At 38.4% G+C, this 23,861-nt stretch overlaps 1 protein-coding gene across 9 annotated transcripts in view; it reads right to left on the minus strand.

Annotated features, from left to right (window-relative positions):
* Positions 1-23,861, minus strand: part of MARK1 (microtubule affinity regulating kinase 1) — a 59,116-nt gene that overhangs the window by 14,674 nt on the left and 20,581 nt on the right. For 3 of the 9 annotated variants that reach the window (XM_036354937.1, XM_036354938.1, XM_036354936.1), the window contains exons 2-13: positions 20,256-20,459; positions 18,860-18,913; positions 17,554-17,602; positions 15,923-15,988; positions 12,199-12,269; positions 7,524-7,580; positions 6,005-6,241; positions 5,798-5,917; positions 4,997-5,096; positions 3,852-3,964; positions 1,203-1,356; positions 709-905 (exon numbers count right to left, since the gene is read on the minus strand). In XM_036354937.1, the coding sequence (XP_036210830.1) occupies positions 709-905; positions 1,203-1,356; positions 3,852-3,964; positions 4,997-5,096; positions 5,798-5,917; positions 6,005-6,241; positions 7,524-7,580; positions 12,199-12,269; positions 15,923-15,988; positions 17,554-17,602; positions 18,860-18,913; positions 20,256-20,459 (1,422 nt within the window). Of the gene's footprint in view, positions 1-708; positions 906-1,040; positions 1,357-3,851; positions 3,965-4,996; positions 5,097-5,797; positions 5,918-6,004; positions 6,242-7,523; positions 7,581-12,198; positions 12,270-15,922; positions 15,989-17,553; positions 17,603-18,859; positions 18,914-20,255; positions 20,460-23,861 lie in introns of those variants that run through there. The other 6 variants (XM_036354939.1, XM_036354940.1, XR_004975053.1 and 3 more) reach the window with 6 other exon arrangements.

A 23,861-nucleotide genomic window follows, 5' to 3' on the forward strand; every position in this document is an offset into this window, starting at 1 on the left:
GTAAAAAGGGACCGATTCTCCTTGCCGCCCACAGCACCCTGCCCCACCCTTCACAGTAACTAGTACTGAACTGCACAGAAATTATTCTCAAAAGGGATGAATCCCCTTCTGTGTAATCCTTACTCTAATAGACAAAACTTGCCCTATTTATTTTTGGCTGATCCAGCTTTCATGGATCTTAAAAATACATAATTAGCTTATAATGGGTTTAATCATGAGGTCTAGCTGGAAAGTTAATAGATATATACTATATATTTTAGTGTTCTTTTCTCTTTATTCTTTCCTGCTGCCTTACAGGAAAATGTCTCAATCTCTCTTCTAGCTCCCATTATATACTTTCTAGTTTGCTGGTTTAAGTGACTGATGCGAGCTAAATTTATAAATACTAACAGAGTCTGCCTTCATCGAACACCTTACTTGTAAACATAAAATTCAATGAGCCAACATAACATGAAGTACATATTACACATGGGGAAATGAGGAGAGTTTAATGTGCCATTCTGTGATGAGGTTTGGTGTAATGTAAATAATTCGTATCTTATCTTTTTGTTCCTAAATTGCATTTACGAGAAGCTTGGCCCTTTTTGCATGTTCTTGAAACGCACGATTCACTTTAAAATTGTGAAACATTAAAAAAAAATCTTTAAACGAAAACTCCTGACAACAGATGACCACCCCAAGCTGCCCCAGACCCGACGGTCCACTCACGCTCGGGATAGTGGACGCCTTTTTCCTCTCCGGCCCCACGAGCGGGCTGGTGGTCACCTCGCTCTTCGATCCCACAGTCGTGCTGCCGAGTTTGCGCGCTGCCCCGTCCTTGTCCCACTCATCTTTCTGCTCACTCTCCACACTGTTGGCCTGAGGCCTCTTTGTGTACGATACGGCCGCGGAGATGGATGGACCAGCTATAATTAAAAAAAAAAAGCCTAATAAGCTACAAAACAATTGACGTATCTTTTCCTTACGAACAAATACTCCGTGTTAAAAAGATCTCTATTTGCATATTTTCACTCTCAAGGAAGATGAAACTGTTTAATTACAAAAATCAGGCCGGTCCCTGTAGAGGGGATGCTACTTGTCATTCACGGACAGAGCCTGCGGTGACAGGGGTGACACAGGCACATGAAGGTGTGAATGTATGATGCCTAGAAAACACGATCTGGATGGAATCGGTCTGTTTGCACTGATTTGACTTTCCCCACCATGATCGCTAAAGCGCCGCTGCTTCTGATTGGCCGAGATGCTCCTCTGGACCTTCAGGTGAGCGGGGGACTGGAGGGTGCTGTTGTTTAGGTCACTACTGGGCCTCGACCTCTGACTCAAGTTGCCACTGGATAATGACTCACCGCCTTCAAACTGCAAGAAGAAGAAAGACCACCAGGGTTCAAAACACTAAAATGTTCATGCAAACGATACGCACTCTGGATTTTTTCTCATCTATTCCAAGCCACACAAGGAGTAGCCAGAACTTAAAAAACAAAAATAATCTGGGTGCAGAACTGCAAGTCGGCAAACAGGAAGGGAAGGAAAAGGCTTTGGGGCCTTAGTTTAGTCAAAACACCAATGATTGCTACCAATCATTGAACGGCGGTTATAGACTGTGCTCAGCTCTTTATATTGGTCACTTTTTTCAATCATTACCGAAAAACCTATGATTTATTAATCTGCACTTTATTTCTTTTTTTAAATATATTTTATTGATTTTTTACAGAGAGAAAGGGAGAGGGATAGAGAGTTAGAAACATCGATGAGAGAGAAACATCGATCAGCTGCCTCCTGCACACTCCCTACTGGGGATGTGCCCGCAACCAAGGTACATGCCCTTGACCGGAATCGAACCTGGGACCCTTCAGTCCGCAGGCTGACGCTCTATCCACTGAGCCAAACTGGTCAGGGCTATTAATCTGCACTTGCCGAACTGGTTTGGCTCAGTGGATAGAGCGTCGGCCTGTGGACTCAAGGGTTTCAGGTTCGATTCTGGTCAAGGGCATGTACGTTGGTTGCGGGCACATCCCCAGGAGGGGGTGTGCAGGAGGCAGCTGATCGATCTCTCTCATCGATGTTTCTGACTTTCTATCCCTCTCCCTTCTTCTCTGTAAAAAATCAATAAAATATATATATATATAAAAAATCTGCACTTTATAAAAATTGAGATTAAGAGTCAACAGAGCCTGGCCGGCATGGCTCAGTGGTTGAGCGTCAACCTATGAACCAGGAGGTTGCGGTTTGATTCCTGGTCAGGGCACATGCCCAGGTTGCAGGCTCAATCTCCAGTAGGGGGCGTGCAGGAGGCAGCCAATAGATGATTCTCTCTCATCACTGATGTCTCTCTCTCTCTCTCTTTCTCTCTCTCTCTCCCTCCCTCTCCCTTCCTCTCTGAAATCAATAAAAAAAATATTTTTTTAAAAAAAGGGTCAAGGGACATCTCTGGATTCAAAGTCAAGATAAAATCTAAAAGTTTAACTTTATACGCACACATGTGTGCATGGACTTCTTTGTTTTGTTTTCTCCACCACATTTACAGAACCAAGTTTGGTTTACTGGCTCTGATCAAGAAATTGCACCTTTGTAGAACTAAGTGAGGTATTGGGGATTGAGACATTATCCCTCTCTCTAACATAAAAGATGTTTGTTTACTGAATCCCACATCCCAATGGGTATCCTGAACTCATGTGTAAAGATGCCAATGACAAACAGCAGGGTGATGCTGATGAAATTAATAGATACCAGCGAACACAGGGCACACAGGAACCGTTGTAAGGACTTCAGGAGCATTCATTCATTTAACCCTCAATGACCCCAAGTCAGCCGAATGCACTGCTTCCCTAACAGTTACTAACTAACTAGAAGTGATTTCAGTCTATTTTATAAAATGCCCCCCACAGATGTCAAGTTTTCAACAAACCTTCAATGTTTTAGGCTTTGTTCTTGACATTCGATTTAACTCTTATATCTGCCGTCCCAAAGGATCATTTGCTTTAAAAGTTCAATCGCCATTTGCACACAGCTACTTCCTAAATCTAGCTCACAATAGATCTGTCCTGGCCTCGAGAATTCCCAATGGGATGCATCAAAGCCACTTAACTTTTTATAAGGTACAATGTCACCAACGTTTTTCTGGGTCCCCACCTATACAAATCATAGAAGACATGATGTACACTTGGTTGTAAATGCTGTCACTTCCTCTTATTTTGGTCACTGTCTTTTCTGCAAACCCAGAGGTACCATGCTACCTTTGGCGGGGCTGTTGCATTTAGGTGCACAACTCTAGGGGATTCCATCTCAAAGCCTAGACTGTGAATGGTACCCCTTGGGGCTAAGGCACCAGGCTTGCTTTTTCATAATAGAATCTCTTGGTACTCAGAGATGAAATGGGTTCATAACTTGGCACCTTTTGAGTTTTGAATTCTAACACATAAGAAATGGTAGGGTCTTTATGCTATTTCTGATACCACACAGAATATATCTGCTAACATTATATCTTACTAGAGGCCTGGTGCACGGATTCGTGCACTGGTGGGGTCCCTTAGCCTGGCCTGCAGCTCTCCAACATCACCCGAGGGGTCCCATATTGCGAGAGGGTGCAGGCCAGGCTGAGGGACTGCACAGTTGTCTGGGGAGGGACTGAGGGAGGGGCTACAGGGCGTGTCTGGGCCGTTTTGCCCAGTCCTGATCTGCCTGACCCCACAGCAAGCTAACCTACCAGTAGCGTCTGCCCCCTGGTGGTCAGTGCGCATCATAGCTACCAGTCAAACAGTCGAATGGTCGCTTAGGCTTTTATATATATAGATACTTAGCCATCACTAGTTCAAAAAATGATTTATATTAATCTAAAAATGTGAAAAACTTACTTCAGGTGGTTTTCTACCTAGAAGAATGTAAGTAGCCATGACTTCATCATATTTCTGATTTATTAAGGCATCATTTATCTCATCTCGTGCGAAACCCATGGTGACCATGACATCTGGAAATTTGAAAAAAAATGCAAGTTTTATGAAAATGGGTTTATTTTAGTAAGCAAATGAATAAAAATTGGCCAAGCTTGCCAACATTAGATATGAAAACTAAGTTCTAAAATTTTAAAGTGGAATATCAATTATGAAGACTTTTAGATTATTAACACATGGAAACCGTATATTCGGATACTATATGTTCACAATTTTTCATGCAGAGAATATCTATATCATGAGTTACAAATGATTGGGCCCATTCCCTTTCTCACTGCCTAGCACATTCCCGAGCTGAATTCCTTTGTCCATCCAGACTCACAATATCTGTCTGTGACACACAAAATCCCTTTTTCCTCTGTCACTCAACACACCCTCAGCCTCCCATGGAGTGGTCTCTCCCATCTCTGAACACTCTCTGCTTTCTGATCTGAAGGCAGGTTGAGTCCTCCTTGGGAGGCTAGAATTCCACAGTTGTCCTGAGCAGAGTCCTAACACCCTAGAATGTTCCTCCCTTTGTCGTTAAGCCAGACAGGAGCACAGTTGAGATGACTTTGTTTTGAGTTCCTAAAGGCTGTGGGAAGGGAGAGAGAAACAAAGAAAACTGTCTGGCAGCGGCTTGGGGCTGGGCAGGGAGGGTGGACGCTGATGAGACACAGAAAACACAAAGCGAGGGCCCTATTAGCTCAGGGCCTCTGTGTTTTTGGTTGAAATATATGCTATGTTTGGCTGATGTCAGTCTGATCAATGCTGAATCAGTCATTCCTCCTGTTAGAAATTGCTGAAAGGAAAGAGATTTATCTACATCATTTTCATTTGTGTATTACTGTTGCCAACACTTGACTTAGATTATAATATGCATGAGAACAAACTAAGGAACTTGAAATTTGCAATGATTAGTGTATATCTGGGGAAAGAAAAATGATAGAGCAGGTATTTTTCAAATAAAAATGGCTTTCTATTTATATTTTTAAATGCTATTTTAGTAGACTAAAGGACCCTTACTTACAGCCTAGGGTCAACACCTCTCACAGCATTTAAATACTTACCTATCCTTTTTGTGTCATTGAAATCTGGTTCAGGCTCAGTATACGGCTTTAGTTCTTCTTCTTCGTGACCAACATTCATCCACCGATCTTTCATTATTTGCTAGGAAATAATTTCTACATTATGTTTGGCCAACCAGAACATTCAACCACTTCAAAATGAGAGACAATAAGTCAAACAGGATTCCAAACTTAACAAAAGAAAGTTTACTTTAGACACCACTGCCTATAGACATGAATGACTGCTTGCTGGGACATTCTAACAAATTAATTCATGCAGATGAATGATGAGGAAGTAAGCAAATGAGCAATGGAAGTACACACCTTACACTTAGGTGTACAGAGAAAAGAGATGGACTTTGGAATGGCCAGATGGAAATAACTTTTCTTAAATGGGTTCCACTTTTGTAAAGCCCATCATGTGCTTCTGAGTTTATATTTTCCTTTTTTAAGAAGAGGTTATTAGTAGGAGGAAGAGGAATGGCAGTACCATCACTTACACTAGCCAGACATCAATAAGATGCTTAAGATTATCTGAGCTACAACTAAAAAGGTGTTAAAATACTTTTTGAGAATTACCAAAGAAGACAGAAAAAGGGCAAAAAGTAGTCTTGCTTTTGCTCAAATTTTGCATTGTTTTTAAAGGTAACACAGTTCCTCCTAGTTCAAGACTAGAAAGAGATGGAATCGCCCAGAAGTTTTTCAGTTTCTCTCTAATAAAAAACCTAGACACATAAAAATTCAGATAACCAGGATATAAAAATAAAAACAACAAGTTAAACCTGGAGCACAAAAACGACTTACTTCCAAGCTGCCTCTTTTAATGGGATTCAGCACTAACAATTTCTTCAGAAGGTTTTCACAGTCGGTGGACATATAGAAGGGGATGCGGTATTTCCCGCGTAAGACTCGCTCCCGAAGTTCCTGAACAAACAAAAGAAAGCACTGAGGACTGGCGTTTGCAACGACCCTGCGTGGGGGTAGCACGTGAACGTCAAAGTCAGCCGATACCTTCAGATTCTGGCCGTCAAACGGCAGGGAGCCGCTGACCAGCGTGTAGAGAATGACGCCCAGGCTCCACACGTCCACCTCGGGCCCGTCGTACTTCTTCCCCTGGAAGAGCTCGGGAGCGGCGTAGGGGGGGCTTCCGCAAAATGTGTCCAATTTGTTCCCGACTGTAAACTCGTTACTAAAACCAAAGTCAGCAATTTTAATATTCATGTCAGCATCAAGGAGAAGGTTTTCAGCCTAAGAGGAAAATAATAAAAAGGACAATGTAAAGAGCCTACATAACATCACACGGCCATTATCACTCTTCCAGATCCCAGACCTGTCTCTCCTGCCTCCGTTTTCCGAGGTAACAGCTAATGGAGAAGCCCAGCAGGTAGGTGGATGCGTACCTGCTCAGAATTCCATCTACAGAGGCCTGCATTTTAGCACCATACAAGGAGAGCTCTCATTTTGATGCTTATCTGCAGCTGTTTCAAACCCTTTTTTTCCTTCAAGATAATATCCTAGAACTGTAATTTATTTTTTAAAAATTTTTGTATTGATTTTAGAGAGAAAGGGAGAGGGAGAGATAGAAACATCAATGTTTGACTGCCTCCTGCCCGCCCCTAACTGGGGATTGAGCCCACAATCCAGGCATGTGCCCTTGACCTGAATCAAACCCGGGATCCTTCAGTCCGCAGGCTGACACTCTATCCACTGAGCCAAACCAGCTAGGGCAAGGAACTGTATCTTAATATGATCTAGTCAAAAGAACATCAATCAAATAACACTGATCTGTTTTGGGCTTAAACCAACAAGTTTACCCAACAGCAGTCTACTTCAATAGAGGACCACTGGTTAACACAAGGCTAATACCTACAGTAACTGCCAATCAGGGCTTCTGTGACTACTGAGCTCAAGCCATTGCCCTCTGAGAGAATGCTTCCTCCAGAGTTCTGTTCTCTCAGTAAAACAGTACAATGCAATACAGACTCCATTAGAGCGTGTCTGTTTTAAGCTTCCTTTTGCTGTTTTACAACTAGATTCTCTTCTGGAGGTATATTATGGTAGAAAGTAGTGATTCTCCCTGCAACCCTAGCCTCCCAATGTTTGAGATACTGGTTTTCCAAAATCCTAAATCAGAATCACTCAAAGAAAAAGTTTTAAATGTGTCTTTGAGCTTTAATGTAAAGAATGAGAACTGATTCATATCAGACTAACCTGAATTTGTGCCCAGACCTTGCTTCTGACTGAATTGGACTTTAGACATCTTTAGTTTGGGACAAAGTTTACATTTATCTATAAAACAAGCTTACTCATGGTGAATCAAATCCTCTAGCCTTTAATGCTAGCTGACTACTCATATCTTTTCTTTATTTTCTCAGTGACAATATTGCCTCTCATAAAATTGCTGTGAAGATTAAATAAAAACTAATTTCTTTGTATAGTGCCGGGTACAATGAGGCAACCAAACATAGCTCTATTATTATAAACCATCCATTAATAATTAAAATTTTTATGTTATAAAATCAGGGCTTACCTTAAGATCACGGTGAACAATGCACTTTTGATGACAATACTGTACAGCGGATACAATCTGAAATGAATATTTGGATAAAAGATTAAAAAATTATTTTATGGTAAAAAAAATCACAATTTCCCCCAATTATCACCTCCAATTTAGATTATTAGCTTGGATTTCAAAGTAACATTTAATAATCTCAATGTTCCTTTAGTTCAGAAAACTATACATATGAAAGTTAGAGTGGTGAAACTCACCCTTAAACATAGAAAATACTGAAAAGTAGAATTCTCTTGCTAAAATATTTTTGTCTGAGTTGTGAAGATTTTTATGGATTGTTATATTTCTCTGTTTACATGATCAAATGTGTACAACTGATAGTTTGGGTCAAATGGTTTATTTATTTGAGTGTTGTAATAAGAGCTCTGGCAAACATGAAGCAGTATTCCAAGATAGTTGGTTCAAGTTCAAAAAGCAAAACTCTATTTTAGGAATTATATCAAATGTGTTCAACACATGTTTCTTCAGTGAGGACAACTGATTAAGAACTTACCCAGGGGGGTATTTAGCAACATCCTTTGTGTTCATGTACAAAGAAATGTGAAAAATGTACCTTAAAAATAAACCCAATTATCAAAAGAAAAGACTAAAAAGTGAAATTTAATCTTAAACTTGTCACTAATTCAGGTGGGCTAAGTACTCTACACTGTGACTAGATTTTGTATGCAGTGAAGATTTTCAACCATTACATAGGGCTCTCAGGGGACAAGGTCTAAACAGGGAGGAACCCAACAGATTAAGAGCCAGAGAAACAAATGATAAATTGGTTATAGCAATTCTTTCATAGTTTTTACTACATTAAATACAGAATTGGAAAGATTCTGATAGCAATCACGTAAGCATGTTTTTATTGATTTTTTTTGTTGAGAGAAAGAGGAACATCGATGTGATAGAGAAACATTGATTGGTTGCCTCCTGCACACAGGATCAAACCACAACCTGGTATGTGCCCTGACCGGAAGTGAACCAGCAACCTTTTGATGCGTGGGATGACACTCACCCAACTAAGCCACCCCAGCCTGGACTAAGAGCTATTTTGTACATATAGTTATATCTGCTGTCTGTGAGGACAACCGTTGTAATACACAGCAGAACATTCAATTCTGTGGATTCAGGTAAATGTGAACACAGTCTGAATGCTGAATATTGGTTAGGCACTTACAAATGGAGATAGCAATGAGATTTCTGAAAGGCTAAAGGTGATGTGAAGTATGACCATGCTAACAGGAATATGGGTTAAAAAAAACCAACAACTTCTAAGTAATAGATGTGAAACTGATGGTTTAGTATTCTAAAGTTATCCTGATGTATATTAAAATGGTTCAAAGACAGAGAAGACATGAATTCAAAACAAAACCAACACACAATGAGCAATATGTAGTTCAATTAAATTTATTTTGAGCCAATAGTCAGTTTATTGAGTACTACTATGTGCAAGAAAATGTGCTAGGGAAACACAAAAATTAACACTGCATGGATCCTGCCCTTACGTAGCTGGCAGACTGATTAGGAGTAGAAAACATGTATACAGGTAACCATAAAACAAGGCAGAATCATAGAAGCAGAAGTACAAAGAAGTGAGGAAATCCTAAAAAATAAATAATCGTTAGGAGTGCCTCCTGGAGTTGGTGATAACTGAGCGAGGCCATCCTTGAAGGGCAGCAATATTTTAGAACGTGGAGATTTGGTGATGAGGGGAGGCTGGTAAAGGGCTGAAATGCACTCTCTTTGAAAAGTTGGGGGGGAAATGGTCCTACTACACCTTGGTAGGCTGGCAAGTCTCTGAGTTCCAAACTAAGCAGGTCCTACGTAACCACTGTATGTTTTCTGAGCAGAAAGATGACGACGGAGAATGATCACGTTGAAGCATGAGTCCCTCAAATAGAGCAGAACCTGACAATGAGTATTTGTAGCATGTTCCCTTAAGCAATCTGTTTCAAAATTCTAATATCCAATGTTCACTGATATATGTTGATTAGCCAAGAGATCTGCACATTCATATGTAGATATTAGTAAATCTTACTGAACATAAAACATGGGCTGTAGTATGTTCATGCTATAAGGCTATACCTGTATCATGGATGACAGAAATGTGCTGATAATGATATTATCTTTTTCGAGTCCCTATGTCTTTTTTTTTTTTAATATATTTTATTGATTTTTACAGAGAGGAAGGGAGAGAGATAGAGAGTTAGAAACATCGATGGGAGAGAAACATCGATCAGCCGCCTCCTGCACATCTCCTACTGGGGATGTGCCCGCAACCCAGGTACATGCCCTTGACCGGAATCGAACCTGGGACCCTTCAGTCCGCAGGCCGATGCTCTATCCACTGAGCCAAACCGGATTCGGCATCGAGTCCCTATGTCTTGACACAGGGAAGGAGGCACGCCACAGATAATGACTTGGTTACCACACATGCACGTCACACTAGACAGAACAATCTCCAGGTTCTACAGGCACTTCTGAAATAAAAATCCCCTGGGCCTTAACAACTTTGGAATGGAAAGATAATTAAAGAGAATGTTCCATGTGAAGCATTCATTCTCCCCAAACTCTTTGACCTCTGAACTCTAGCAGTCAAACATGGTGGTTTAGAGTATTCACCACACTCATCTAGCCAGGTACAATTTCTGATGTGAAAGAAATTCTGGCTTCAGACTCACTGCAAGAACCCCACCCACAAGTCCAGGTTGTACTGCATTGTTCTAAGGCCAGGCCCTCCCATCTCAAAACATCCATAAATGGGATGCAGGGATTTCTTTACGGTTCTTCTGCTATAGATCATGCAAACATGAATTATTTTTTTAATATATCTTATTGATTTTTTACAGAGAGGAAGGGAGAGGGGTAGAGAGTTAGAAACATTGATGAGAGAGAAATATCGATCAGCTGCCTCCTGCACACCTCCCACTGGGGATGTGCCCGCAACCAAGGTACATGCCCTTGACCGGAATCGAACCTGGGACCCTTCAGTCTTTCAGGCTGACGCTCTATCCACTGAGCCAAACCGGCCAGGGCCAAACATGAATTATTGTCAGCCCTGCACTGCTCCTATGACCAGGCACGGAAGGAAGTGTTTTGCTGTGAGATGCAACTGCTAGGGTCACTTTGCAATTAGTTATTAAGTGGGTCAGGAATTTCTAAGCTTTAGTCGCCTTCGTATTGGAAGAGCTGAGTCAATGCTGTAATTTTCTTGCAGGCCATCAAATCCTAAGGAATGCAGAGGCATTGTCTGACCAATGTTTGCTCAAGTGGCCTTGTGCAGGGTCTTTGCTATATCCAACTGTAGAATCAAGGGCATATACAGGATTGGCAAAATTAGGTTTACAGTTGTGAGCATGTGAAACACAAGAGTTTATTCTTGTATTATTCTTGATTAATTATTGTATTACTTATTTGTATTACACCTGGAATCCTACTTTTGCCCACCCCTGTATAAACGGTTGGAGAAGTCCTAAAGAAAAGGGGCAGAAAAAAACTTGTTTAGCTTTAATATATATATATATATATATATATATATATATATATATATGTTTTTATTGATTTTAGAGAGAGAGGAAAGAAGAGGGAGAGAGAGAAACATCGATGGATCAGTTGCCTCCTACACACCCTCTTCTGGGAATTGAGCCCACAATCCAATTTCAGTGAACATCAGATATTAGAATTTTGAAGCAGATTGCTTAAGAAAACATGCTACAGATATTCATTGTCAGGTTCTGCTGTATTTGGGAGACTCACGCTTCAAAGTGATCATTCTCCATCATCATCCTTCTGCCCAGAAAACATGGAATGGTTACACATGCATGTGTCCTGACCAGAAGTTGAACAGACCTCTGTTAATTTTTTGGTTCAGCATGCTCTACATTGATCACTGAGTGAGGTGGTTTTGTGAAACCTCTGTTGTTACATGACTATTTGGAACACAACGTGCAAAATGCTTTCTGCATTTTAAACTGTTTTAAAAACAATTTACAATTTATTAATGTGTCACGTCTATAGTAATTTATACAGTATGCTACTTTAATCCCTTTATTCTTAAAAATTAAATCTTAGATCAACTTAAATTACTTTTTCTTATTTTTGTCATTTCTGTAACAAGTCATATTCAGAAAACGCAACTATCTTACCACATTCTTCGGCCATATTTGCAAGGTTCCTTGCCTACCTGACTAAATAAAATTGACCATATCTTTAAATCTATAAAATATGAGTTCTAATACCAAGACATCTTTAATTATAAAAGAAAATAATACTAATACCTCTTTAAACAGTACACATATATACTGTATACATAGAGCTAATAATACTTGACAATAATTATTGGATAAAGGACTAAGTATTTCTTTTCTATCTCAGTCTAGTCTCTATTTCCAAGACTATCAAAGAGTTAACGTGTCTCACTTATTAGCATTTCACTATTTATGATCATTTATAAGTAACCATTTGCAACTCTGAAATTTAAATTCAGGAAGAACAGAATTCTTTTTCAGTTTTCCATTCATAAAAAGTGTTAGAAAGCAAGACTTTTTCTTGTTAAAAAACCACATACCCTGAAGTCCAGTTTATGACACTGTCCATTGTACATCACTAAAAAGAGCAGCAAGACAAAGTTGAAAACTACTTTGCGTACCTGCCTAAATTTTGCACGGGCCTCTTTTTCTTTCATTCTTCCATGGGCAACTAAGTAATCAAATACTTCACCTGAATCAGAAAGGTAAAGCAGGCAGTAAAATATACATAAGATTTTCAATGAACAACATATGCAATGTCAAGTTTGTGGCTTGTGTCTAAAGAAGCTTCTGGCCCCCAATTTTCTGAAAGTTCTATGTAAATCACAAACTCTTCCATGAATAGAAAAAAAGGGGGGATTACATATAGAATTGAGTATCTGTAGCAGCTGATGATTTAGCAAAACTCTTTAAAGAACAAGTCATAAAAACATAACCAAGAAAAACTTGCTTTCTGCTTGTCAAGTCTTACGTAAAAGAGTACAGTCAACTCTTTATTATCTGTTCTAATAAAGGGAACAGGCAGCACGGGCAACCAAATCACATTTGGCTTTGTATTTGGGGCCTACATTTCAAATAAAATAACAAGTCTTATATGTTGGATCTCTCTCTTTAAATTCATGAAGCCTTGGTCAAAGTCCATCTCACTATCGCCACACACACTGGTTTCTTTCTTTTCCTTCCTATATTCTGGTTATGCCATACTCATTCCACCTATTTTGTACCTACTTATTATACAGAATTAAATCTTCCTTTTGTGCATCTCCGATTACCCTAAATGAACTTCAGACTACTTCAGCACCATCGTCATAGCCATACTCTCTTTGTATCCCCAGCTTCATGACAGAACACAAAGTGGAGAGACAATACACACCTGTTGAAATAATTTAAAGACAACTAGAAACTGTAGAGATTTTCTATTAGCTCTATCACTTTATGTGTTTGTGACTTTATTTTTTTCTACTCAATAACAGTAAAAGAAAAACCTCAATATTAAGTTACAATATTTAAAATAAAATATCTCCGTATAAAGAAGAAATTATTTTTGTGTACTTTTAATTATAATTTATACCATATAGATATATATGCATATTAAAAACTCACACAATGGCTTAAAGAGTTCTTGTAAAGTACAGCAAAGTGGTTAAAACTCAGACTTTAGAATTAGACCAATTTTGGTATGAATCCTGGTTCAGCCCCAAAGTAGCAATTGGGTGACTTCCTTAAGACCCAGTTTCTATCTATTGCCTATCTCACATGGCTTTTGTGAGGATTAAATGAAATAATGCATGTGCTTAGCACAGTGACTGGCATACAGTAAGCACTCAATAAATTATAGGTTTGTATCTAGGTATACAGATATATTACATATACATGTATATGCAATATCAATCATATGATGTAAGTGAAATATTAAAAATCAAATATGTAATGGTGTACGTCAGATGAAACTAAGTCACCTACAATGTCAGGCAGCATATTACTTAAAGGATTAAATGGGATGATGAAAACAGAGAAATGAATGGATGCTCTAGTTGACCCATCATAGGTAATTCTAGATACATGAGTTGAGGCTGGGAAAGATACACACACGAGTTCAAAACTTGGGACTACTCTTAGTTCTGCCTGGAACACTCAGGCCCCAAATGTTGGCATGGCTCAGTCCTTCGCTTATTATATTGTTTGTTTATGGTTTTCTTCCCCAACTAGAATGTAATCTTGAGGGCAGGGACTTAGTCTTTGCTCACCCATGTGTCCGCCGCACCCAGAATATTACCTAATATGTAGTCAACATTTAATCAATAGTTTGTGTGAGGGAGAGGAGGAATAAACACACCATCCCAGAGCAGTCCTGACACCTACTTGTAATAGGCTCTTTTGGACCAAATCGTAAAGGAGTTCCCTGCCTTCCCATCACTGGAAATTTTTTTCCCATCAGGGAACCAAAATCAACTGATCTACTCGTGTCCAAGAGGCAGCTGTCTGACCCCACTCCTCTTGTCCATGTTAGATTTCTCTGTGCATGTCAGACTCAATCCTAAAATATCTGGACATTTCAGCGGAAAATATGAAGAGTTGTATTTTCCAGAGGAGCTTTGCCATTTATAGATCAAAAGGGCAAGAAAAAGATTCTAGATTACTGCCAGAACCATGATGGTTTTGTTACAAGATTGCTGACTGGCAAGACCGAAGAAAATCGAGCCCTAGGAATGAGACCTGAATGAGGGACCACCTGGTTGGGGCTGAACTCCAGTGCATCGTCTCTCCACCACACCACCCCTCCAGCTGTGCTCTCCATCACCCCAGCCATCGGTCCCCTTCATTAGCACCAATAGAGAGTTGACTGTACTTACCATTCATTGTTAACATAGTATATATATTAATGCCACTTGTGTTTAAAACAGAATGATGTTCACAGATTGTTAGCAGTCTATAATTTCTCCTATCAAAGCATGTTTAGCCCCTATTTTTGGACTTTAGATGACTAAAAAGAAAAAAAAAAGGTCTAACAACTAAAAATAATGCTCAGGGTTCCCACGATGACAAAATGTTATATAAATCTAACTGAAGGATGGAAAAATGGAGTAATAGTTCGTTATGTGTTTTTTATAGGTTTGTTAATTTTATTGTAGACCTTCACTTTATGCAAATTTGCATGGCAGAATAACTGTTTAAAACCCAAAAATAATAAAACATTAATAACACTGGTTTTCCAGGTAAAGTAAAAAAAATCTACACTGAAATATCTTCAGGATGGAAAAAAAGCTTTGTAAACAACCAAATCTATTAAAACTTTCAATCTCCATAAAAAAAAAAACCTGAAAATGCAATTAAAACATATTTAATATTTGTAGTAAAAAATTTTTGAAATCTAAGAGACAGTACAAAAATACATAATTTAGATGTTTTATAAACTAGAATTAATCCTCTTTATTCTAGCTACATAAAATCTGAATCACCAGGGAAATCTATGTACTTTATCAGCTAAAAGGACTCAACACTGGTTTTCTATTGATTAGCAAAAGAGTTAATTAGCTAAAGTGCTTTACATACTTAGATTTGCCCTCCCTCTTCTTCAATTTTCTGAGCTCTTAAGACCTTCAAGTATTCCTTTTCTACTTATTGAATGATTTACTCCATACACTTTAAACCTGTTTCTGAGAACGTTGAGTCCTACACCTAACGGAATTGAGGTTTTCAGCCAGCCTATCTCTCACTTGAGGGAAAGGCAGGCGAAAATGGTTTTCTATATATATCCGTGTTTAAAAATCATTCCTATACCTTCTGGTATACCTCTGTAGTCAAAATACACTTTACATTCTACTACAAATGCATCTTACTATTTCCCTGTCAATTCAACCTTTCAGCTTTTAGAATATATAGATCAATACTTGTTTAAATTCAAACATTTTATGGATAATTTTGAAAATGAACATATACTGAGAATCTTTCATATGTGAACAATCAGAGAAATAAACATTTGGCCTAGAATATTCTTTTACCATAGTCTTTATTAAACACATTCTGAATTTGAGATTTCCAGCTTCTAGTCATCATAATAATATGACATATAATAATACTATTTAGATAAGAGAATCAAATCATTCATAGATAACAATGCAAATTTAGTTTTAAAAATGTCCCTAAGTAATTTTAAAATGAACCCCAAATCCAGCTTTTAAATGTAGGGTCAGCAGGTCAGCAAACACTTAATTTTCCTTAAGGTATCACCTAAAGGCATTTTAATAAAACTGTAAGTTCATTAACAGCAATAAAGACATAATCTTGAGGTGTGGACAATCTTAGGTCTCACCAAAGAGAACTTTTCAAGCCCCACATCCTTACCCCCACTTGCGTATTCCATGACTAGATAGAGGGTCTTCTCTGTTTCAATAACTTCAAACAATTTTACTGAAAAAGAAATTAGAAATATACCTCTGTAATTGTTAGCATGTATTGGTTATATATATATATATATTTTTTTTTTTTCTTAAAAATACACTCCATTGATTTTCCACAGAGAGGAAGGGAGAGAGACAGAGAGTCAGAAACATCGATGAGAGAGAATCATCGATCAGCTGCCTCCTGCACATCTCCTACTGGGGACATGCCCGCAACCCATGTACATGCCCCTGACCGGAATCGAACCCGGGACCTCTCAGTCCGCAGGCCGACGCTCCATCCACTGAGCCAAACCGGTTTCGGCTATATATATATTTTTTTTAAAAAAAACATGTTTTAACTGATTTCAGAGAGAGGAAGGGAGGAGAGACAGAAACATCGATGGGAGAGAAACATCAATCAGCTGCCTCTTGCACGCCCCTACTGGGGATTGAGCCCGCAACCCAGGCATGTGCCCTGACTGAGAATCAAACCAGCTACCTCCTGGTTCATGGGTCTATGCTCAACCACTGAGTCACAATGGCGTGGCTGGGTATATTTTAATGAAATGAAAGGTAACACTAAGCCAGTGGAAAATGTGAATATTTATTAAAGAATATTAATTACAATTTTAAATTTTAAAATTCTCTTAAGGATTATTACTCTTGTGGAAGAACACTACTTACCATAAAGTGATTGGGAACTGGCTGCTAGGTCAAAAGAAAGTTAAGTTTCTAGCATTAAAGAACCATTGCCTTTTCTAATCAGAATAAGGTAATGAAAGGAAAAATCTTAAAATCATAATAAAAATTTTTTTACAATAATAAATTTTAAATAAAGCTTTAAAAGATACTATGTTATAATGGGCCTATCATAAAACATTAAATAATCTTTAGTACAGAAACAAAAATTCTATAAATATGTGATACTATAAAAGTTGGTGGTTAAAAAACTAAGTTATCAGATTTATGTAGTTAAAATTATATACCACAAATAATCATATGAATATTTCTTGTAAACATAAGATTTTTAAATGTGCAAGAAACAAGTGTTTTAAAAACAGAAAACTGCTTTCTACTTCTTAAAATCTAGTAACTTCATGTAATACATGCAATCAATACACTTATTTGTAAATATAGGGGAAACCCAGAATTTATAGAAATAAATCCACTAAAATTGAAACCAGCTCTAGTTTTTAATTTAAATTAATTTTGCCTGTAAACTATGAGAAAGCTAGAAAGAGTATTATCAAATTATTTGGAATTTATTTTTATAAATATCTAAATGGCATGCAATCTCTCTTGAGGAAGACTGAGTACAGAGATACAAAAAAAACATGTACTATATATGGATCAACCCCAAGTCATATCCCTCATTTTAGGGGAAAGCAGAAGACAGCAAGGTAGTAACAAGCAGTAGCCTTCAGCTAACTTCTTTATAATCTATTTTTACCCAAAGTATCACTTTCTCAGGTCACCCTCAGGTTTCTAGTTATCATCTTTCTTCTATTTATATAAAACATCCTTAAGATTGTATCTTTGCAAATACACTCAAATGAAAGAAAACACTTCATTATTCATGTATAAATTTCATACCTATGTTAGGGTGATTCAGTATCTTCATTATCCGTACTTCTCGAAACAACTGTCAAAGAAAACAGGTAGACACGCTCCTGTTAGAAAAGAACACTCAAGCGGAGAAGCAAACAAACGCATCTGCTTACAACGCACCACAGGATCCTGGTAATGAACTCAGAAGCCATTTGTTTCTCATCCCATCTCTAACTCTGCTGAGACTTGGTTTCCAGGACAACTTTTATTTATTTTTTTAATCCTTACCCAAGGATATTTTTTCCATTGACTTTGAGAGAGTGGGAGGGTGGGGGGTGAGACAGACAGAAAGAGAAACATCCATGTGAGAGAGACACATTAATTGGCTGCCTCCCGCATGTGCTCCGACCAGGGCTGGGGATTGAACCTGCAACCCGGGTACATGCCCTTGACCAGGAATCGAACCCGTGACCCTTCAGTTCATGGGCCAATGCTCTATCCAGGGAGCAACAGCAGTCAGGGCACAGACCCAAATTTTTAATTTAATGTTAGAATCAGCAGGTGTAATTAAATACACCATATTAAACACTTCTTATAAGATTCTCTGTTTTAGGAATCCAAAGTCATTTATGTAGCATTTACTAGTACATATATGACTGTGATCCCTATATATTCAAATAAAAATCACATCGGATATGATCACTATACAAAATGAATATATATATATGGCAGAAATGTTAAAATATCTGCTTCATTTTTAAAGTACACATTTTTAAAATGTGCATCTGAGCAAGTCTTCCCACATAAGCAAGTAAAGCAACATGAAACAGCTACCAGGTTTACAGGGCAATCCCCATCCTAACTGCTTTTTATCCTTCCCCTTCCTCCTACCAACCCCCCCCCCTCCCCGTTTTCTTATATTTCCACTTTTTGAAGAAATGTTTGTATCTTTTCCTGTAAGTTAGAAGAAATACTAGTTCTTGTAGAAGAAGGAAGAAAAGCAAGTGAAGCTATAAAAGGAAACCCACTTATGGAGAATATTAACTCATCCATAGATGTTTAACGAAGCAGAATCCTGAATACTTCGAATATTTTAAGCCAAGTTTTATTCTACTGAATTAAATACATTACTTCCTTTCATATGGTACATGCATTTGAGTAGTAGATATTTTTCAACAACTACTTCAAAAATATTATTTAAATATAAATGTTTTACATCACGTCTTTTCTTCATAGATTAATGAAATGCAATATTGCACCTAGTTGAAAATTTAGGATACCTGGCTTTACAGAACTCATATTAATTAGGAAACTCACATTCTAATTATTTACTATTAAAATAATTACAGACCTTTTGTAGACTGGTAGGATTTAGCTGAGTTTTATCTATTATTTTCACAGCAACCTAAAAAAGAGAATCATTAAACTGTATTTGAGAATACATATTTTCATGAATAAAATCTTAGAAAGAAAACATCTGTTCTTTCATTTCTAACTAGAAATAATTTAGTGTTCACATAATTGGATGGCAAAGTTTTGATAATTTGGCAGCCTTAGAATATATACCATTGACCCACATCTTTAACCCATTTGATTCTGAGTCAATGAAATTACACTTGCGTTATTACTTCCAAGTTTCCTCTTTAAAAATAAAAATCATCTACATCTTAATCTTTTACTCATGATCTTGGTAAGTTACAAATATCAGAGGGGAGGGGCTTATAAACTTTCAGTAACGTTAAGTACTATGTGAATAAAATGACGAGGTGGGTAGAGAAAATGGCCGCCCAAGCTTAGTTATAGCAGACCAGCAAAGTGGATCTGAATGTCCTCTAAGTCTCTGCCTAATATAGAATGTACTTGAACAGCTCATGGGTCAGAATGGACAGGGAGGAATAAATTCAACTGGAAGTGACAATAATATTAGGCATAGAGCAAAATCAAAACTTATCAAAAACATTTTATGACTGGGATTCCTCACAATGTCCTAATTGGATCCAGAAAATGTTATGTAGAATGTTAGATGTTTAACTATTTTCAATCTTGAACATAGAAATTACTAAAGACATTAATATTAACAATAATTATTAATATATACATTTTTGCTATATAAATACACATAATTTAAAGCACATGGGATTTTAGAAAGCCAATTTTCTTATAAAACATCTGTATAACAACACTTGTTTAATGTGGTCTCTAAGTAGATAAAAATGGGTGAGTTGCTTTCTACACATTTATACCTAATCTATAATAATAAAAGCTTAATATCCTAATTAGACCGGACGTCCTTCCAGATGTCCTTCCTTCCGGACAAAGCCATGGCAGGCAGGGGCCGAGGCAGAGATGGCCACCATGGTGGCAGGGGCCAAAGCCTTGCATGAATTTCGTGCATCAGGCCTCTAGTGTTTAATAAAAGACTTTATCCTAGCCTTGTTTCTAAGGTTGAATAGCAATCTGAAGTATTTACAGAAACCACTAATGAAAGACAGAAGTCTGAGAAAAGTTCATTTGCATCAGACTCCATCTCTGAGATGCTAAAATGTAGGAATGATTCTTTTCTAAACATTAAAGGTCAACTTTTCATGCAATGATACAGCTCTACTCGGCACATTCCATTCACACATATCCCATATCACAACTGTCATGAATTCCCAGCATCAGCTTCGGGAACGCTTTTCAACAAGACTTCGGAGAGGTAGATGTTCTAATCCAAGTAAATATTAAAAGGCATCTTGAAAACTTACCTCTCTCCCAGTTAGAACATGCCTTGCCAATTTCACTTTGGCAAAGTTCCCCTTCCCTATTGTTTTTTGTAAACGGTAATTCCCGATGTGAGGCTGTTCGTCTGCTGCGGACGTAATGGAGTTTCTACACCGAGGGATGTTCTGTCTGCTACTCGATTTGGTCGGCTGGATGTGCGGTTCAGCATATCCATCCACAGATGTATGCTAAGAAAAAGGTTGCGAGATGTCAATGCTAATTCAATTACCAAAGGGCAGTTTAAAACACTGGGAATAATTTTCATTAATGACTCATCTTCAGTGAAAACACATCGCACTACACAATTTTAAAGTTTGGGTTCTATTTATAATTTCTATTGTGCTTGAGCTCCTTTTGCCAGAGGGAATATAACTATTTAAAATGAAATGTTCTGCTCAGCTTCAGGCATATGCTTAAAAATACAAATGGTTAGGTAGATAGGAGCCCAACGGCCATTACTCCTCTAAGAGCGTTATTTGTTTAGTTGAAATGACATCATAGTCTAGAACTGCTTTATTAAAAAGCCTTTCATGACAAGACAGACAACCTCATGAGCATGGTTCTATTTCTCGAAACTTGTTATGTTCACACTTTCATTTGCTGGGTGTAGAGCTCAGCCAACTGACCAATCAGCTCCGAACTTCTGGTCTACCTCTAATCCATTCTTGCCCGATCCCCTGCTCAGCTCACCATGCCCAACCAGGAACCACTGAAAGCCCTGCTTGCCTCCAGGACTTAGTAGCCCCACTTCATTCATCCTCAGTGCTGTTCTTGAAGCAAAGATGTCACCTTGTCTCACACTAGCCTACAACTGCAATGAAGAGCAGACCTTGTTCACCTGGAAGTTCTGCACGTGAGGGTCCAGGTAGAGCTGCCTAACAAACGCTTTCTCACCGGCTCCGATTGTTCCTGCCCTTGTCTAGTTTTGTCTACATTCCTGCACATACAAAATTCCTAGCTGTCTTTGTGAAAACATTGAACCACAAATACACGCACCATCTTTTCTCCATTAGCTTCTTAAAAATAGCTGAAGACGAGCAGGACAAATTAGCAAAAGAAGGGGATATCTTTTATTTGTAAAGTAAGTCAGACTTATGTTGTCCTACCTACGTGATGAAAACTTGTCTAAAAATTTTTCATCAGAAATGTCTTAAAGGCAACCTTAAAGATGACTCCATTTTCCAGTCTCATGCAAAGCCTGACTCAAGGTTAGTCATTTTTATCTGTTACTACTTTCTGATTTTTAAAACACTCGGCTCAAAATTAAATAAGGTATACAACCAGAAGGCCAAGTTAACTCCATACAAAAACAAAACAAAACAAAAAAACACATAAAACAATTTATCATCTCAATTTGAAAAACACAGAGTAGCACTGAGTGATAAGCCATAAAACAGAAACAAGAAGAGAATATCCTATCAACACTCATTCAACATTATGATTGTGCAAGATAGACCAGCCATGCTTTTTACGATTTATATATATATCATCTTTTCACCACTGGCATAAATGTAAGCCTAGAAAATGCAAGTAAATCAATATAATCTCTTGGAAGCACTACTTGACTTTAACAGAGTTACAAGAGAGAGAAAACATCCTTAATAATCAATTATATTCGGAAAGAATCCTTTGGTGAACTCTTAATTCAGCTTAGACATTACAGCCCAGGAAAAGCCATCCATCATATCAGAGCTTCTGTTCCTCTCTCAACTCAGCTGGGTTCAGTGCCCATTTCTGGTCTTTCTATAGTTATTTCTAGCAATTCATAGCCCCCGATTATTAAATTAATTTTTATTAAAATGACATATGCACATGGTCAAACATGTCCAGTAACTCTCAGAGGCTACTATCAAAAACTACCAGTCTACTGGACCACCCTTCCAGACCTCACGCCTGCTCCCAGAACCTTTCCCTTTAGCCTTCTCTTCTCGTATTTGATAATTCTTGGTTCATCGGCTTGGACAGCCTCTCAATTTCCTATTATGGCTAATTATTATCTTTTAGCCCCCAGCCCCGCCTCTCCTCTTCCTAATGTAATATAAGCAAAATTTCAGTTAAAAACTATTGTGTTTATATAATTATGACTTACAAATACTAACTCACTGAAAGCCAAGTAGTATAGTATGATGCTTCTATTAAACTTTCTGTTTGTCAGCTTCATTGTGGCATAAACAACACACAATGAAATTCACCAAATTCCTGTATAAAAGATGAGCTGTGACAAATGTATAAAGTCATGAAACATGACTACAATGTAAATATGTAAAACATTTCATCATGTCAAAAAGCTCCCTGTGCCCCATTGCTGTCAATGCCCCCCTCTCTGATACCACACTTTTGATTTTCTAGAACATTAGGTAAAGAGATCACATTACAAAGAGTTGACCCTGTTACGTTCACTGTAATTCCTGGCATGCTTACTTATGTCTGCATATTGTTTTGTGTTTTCTCTTTTCCTTAGTTTTTCTATATTCATTGGATTTCCTTTTTTCCAGTTTTCTCCTCTACTGTATTGGGAGTTCTACCTCCAGTGTCATTTCCTCTACTGGTATTTATTTTAAATTTGAAGGGTAAAAGTCAAGGTGAGGTGGGTTGGGGAAATGTGGGAAATGAGGAAACGGAGGCAGTGAGGGCAGATAATGCCTCTGAGAAGTGTGACTTCAACGAAGAGGCACCAGCTGGGGGCGGTTACTGTCTAGTTGCTTGTTTTGAGATGGGAGAGACTTGAGCACTCTGAAATCCCGAGGGACGGATCCAGTGGAGAGAGAAGCAGCTGAGACAAGAGAGGGAAAAGATAAGTCAAGTTCCTGGGAAGGTGAAAGTGAGAAGAGGCAGAGCACAGATGGAGCGATGGCCCTTCTGCAGGAAGAAAGACATCTCTTCTCCCGTAACAAGCAGAAAGGAAGAGAAATCAGGTCTAGATGCAGAAGAGTACGAACACTTGATAGTAGGAAGTTGAGGGAGTTCCGATCTGATGGCTCTTCACTTTCTCTGTGTGGTTGGAGGTAAGGTCACCTCCTAAGAGTGAAGGGAGGCTACAGGTTTGCAGAGAGTAGAAGAGATTTGAAAGAATTTCTGCAGAGGAAAAGCGCATTAATCAGAGAAGCCTAGTAAGGCTGCTGGGCAGTACTGACGGTCTAGTTGACATTGACGACCACAAATTTATTGTGGCACTCATCTGTCCAGTTGTACCATTTTCTTCAGCAACACTCAAAAGCCCACGGCAAGGGCGAAGGAAGCAGATATATGAGTTCATCCTGATCTGGGGTTTGCTGAACAGGTACCAACAAAGAGAATGGGGCAAGATGAGTTAGGTTATTGGTGAGTTATTGAAATGATGGGCTATAAAATGTGAACTGGATAGTGAAGGAAATGAAGACAAAAACGTGTTGATGGAGAGAGACAAGTAGAGGCCAATATGCTGGAGGGCCTATAGGTTTAAAGGTTCATAGTCACAGAAGAGTCACTGCAATGAAATTAGAGAATGATCACAGCAAGACAAGCTAAGAGAGTACGGTCCCTGGCCCAATACCTGTAGTCAGAGATATGGGTGATTGGATTAATGATTCCTGATGCTACCAGCATAGGCT

This window comes from Myotis myotis, unplaced genomic scaffold (genome assembly GCF_014108235.1).
Source record: "Myotis myotis isolate mMyoMyo1 unplaced genomic scaffold, mMyoMyo1.p scaffold_m19_p_21, whole genome shotgun sequence".
NCBI lineage: Eukaryota > Metazoa > Chordata > Mammalia > Chiroptera > Vespertilionidae > Myotis > Myotis myotis.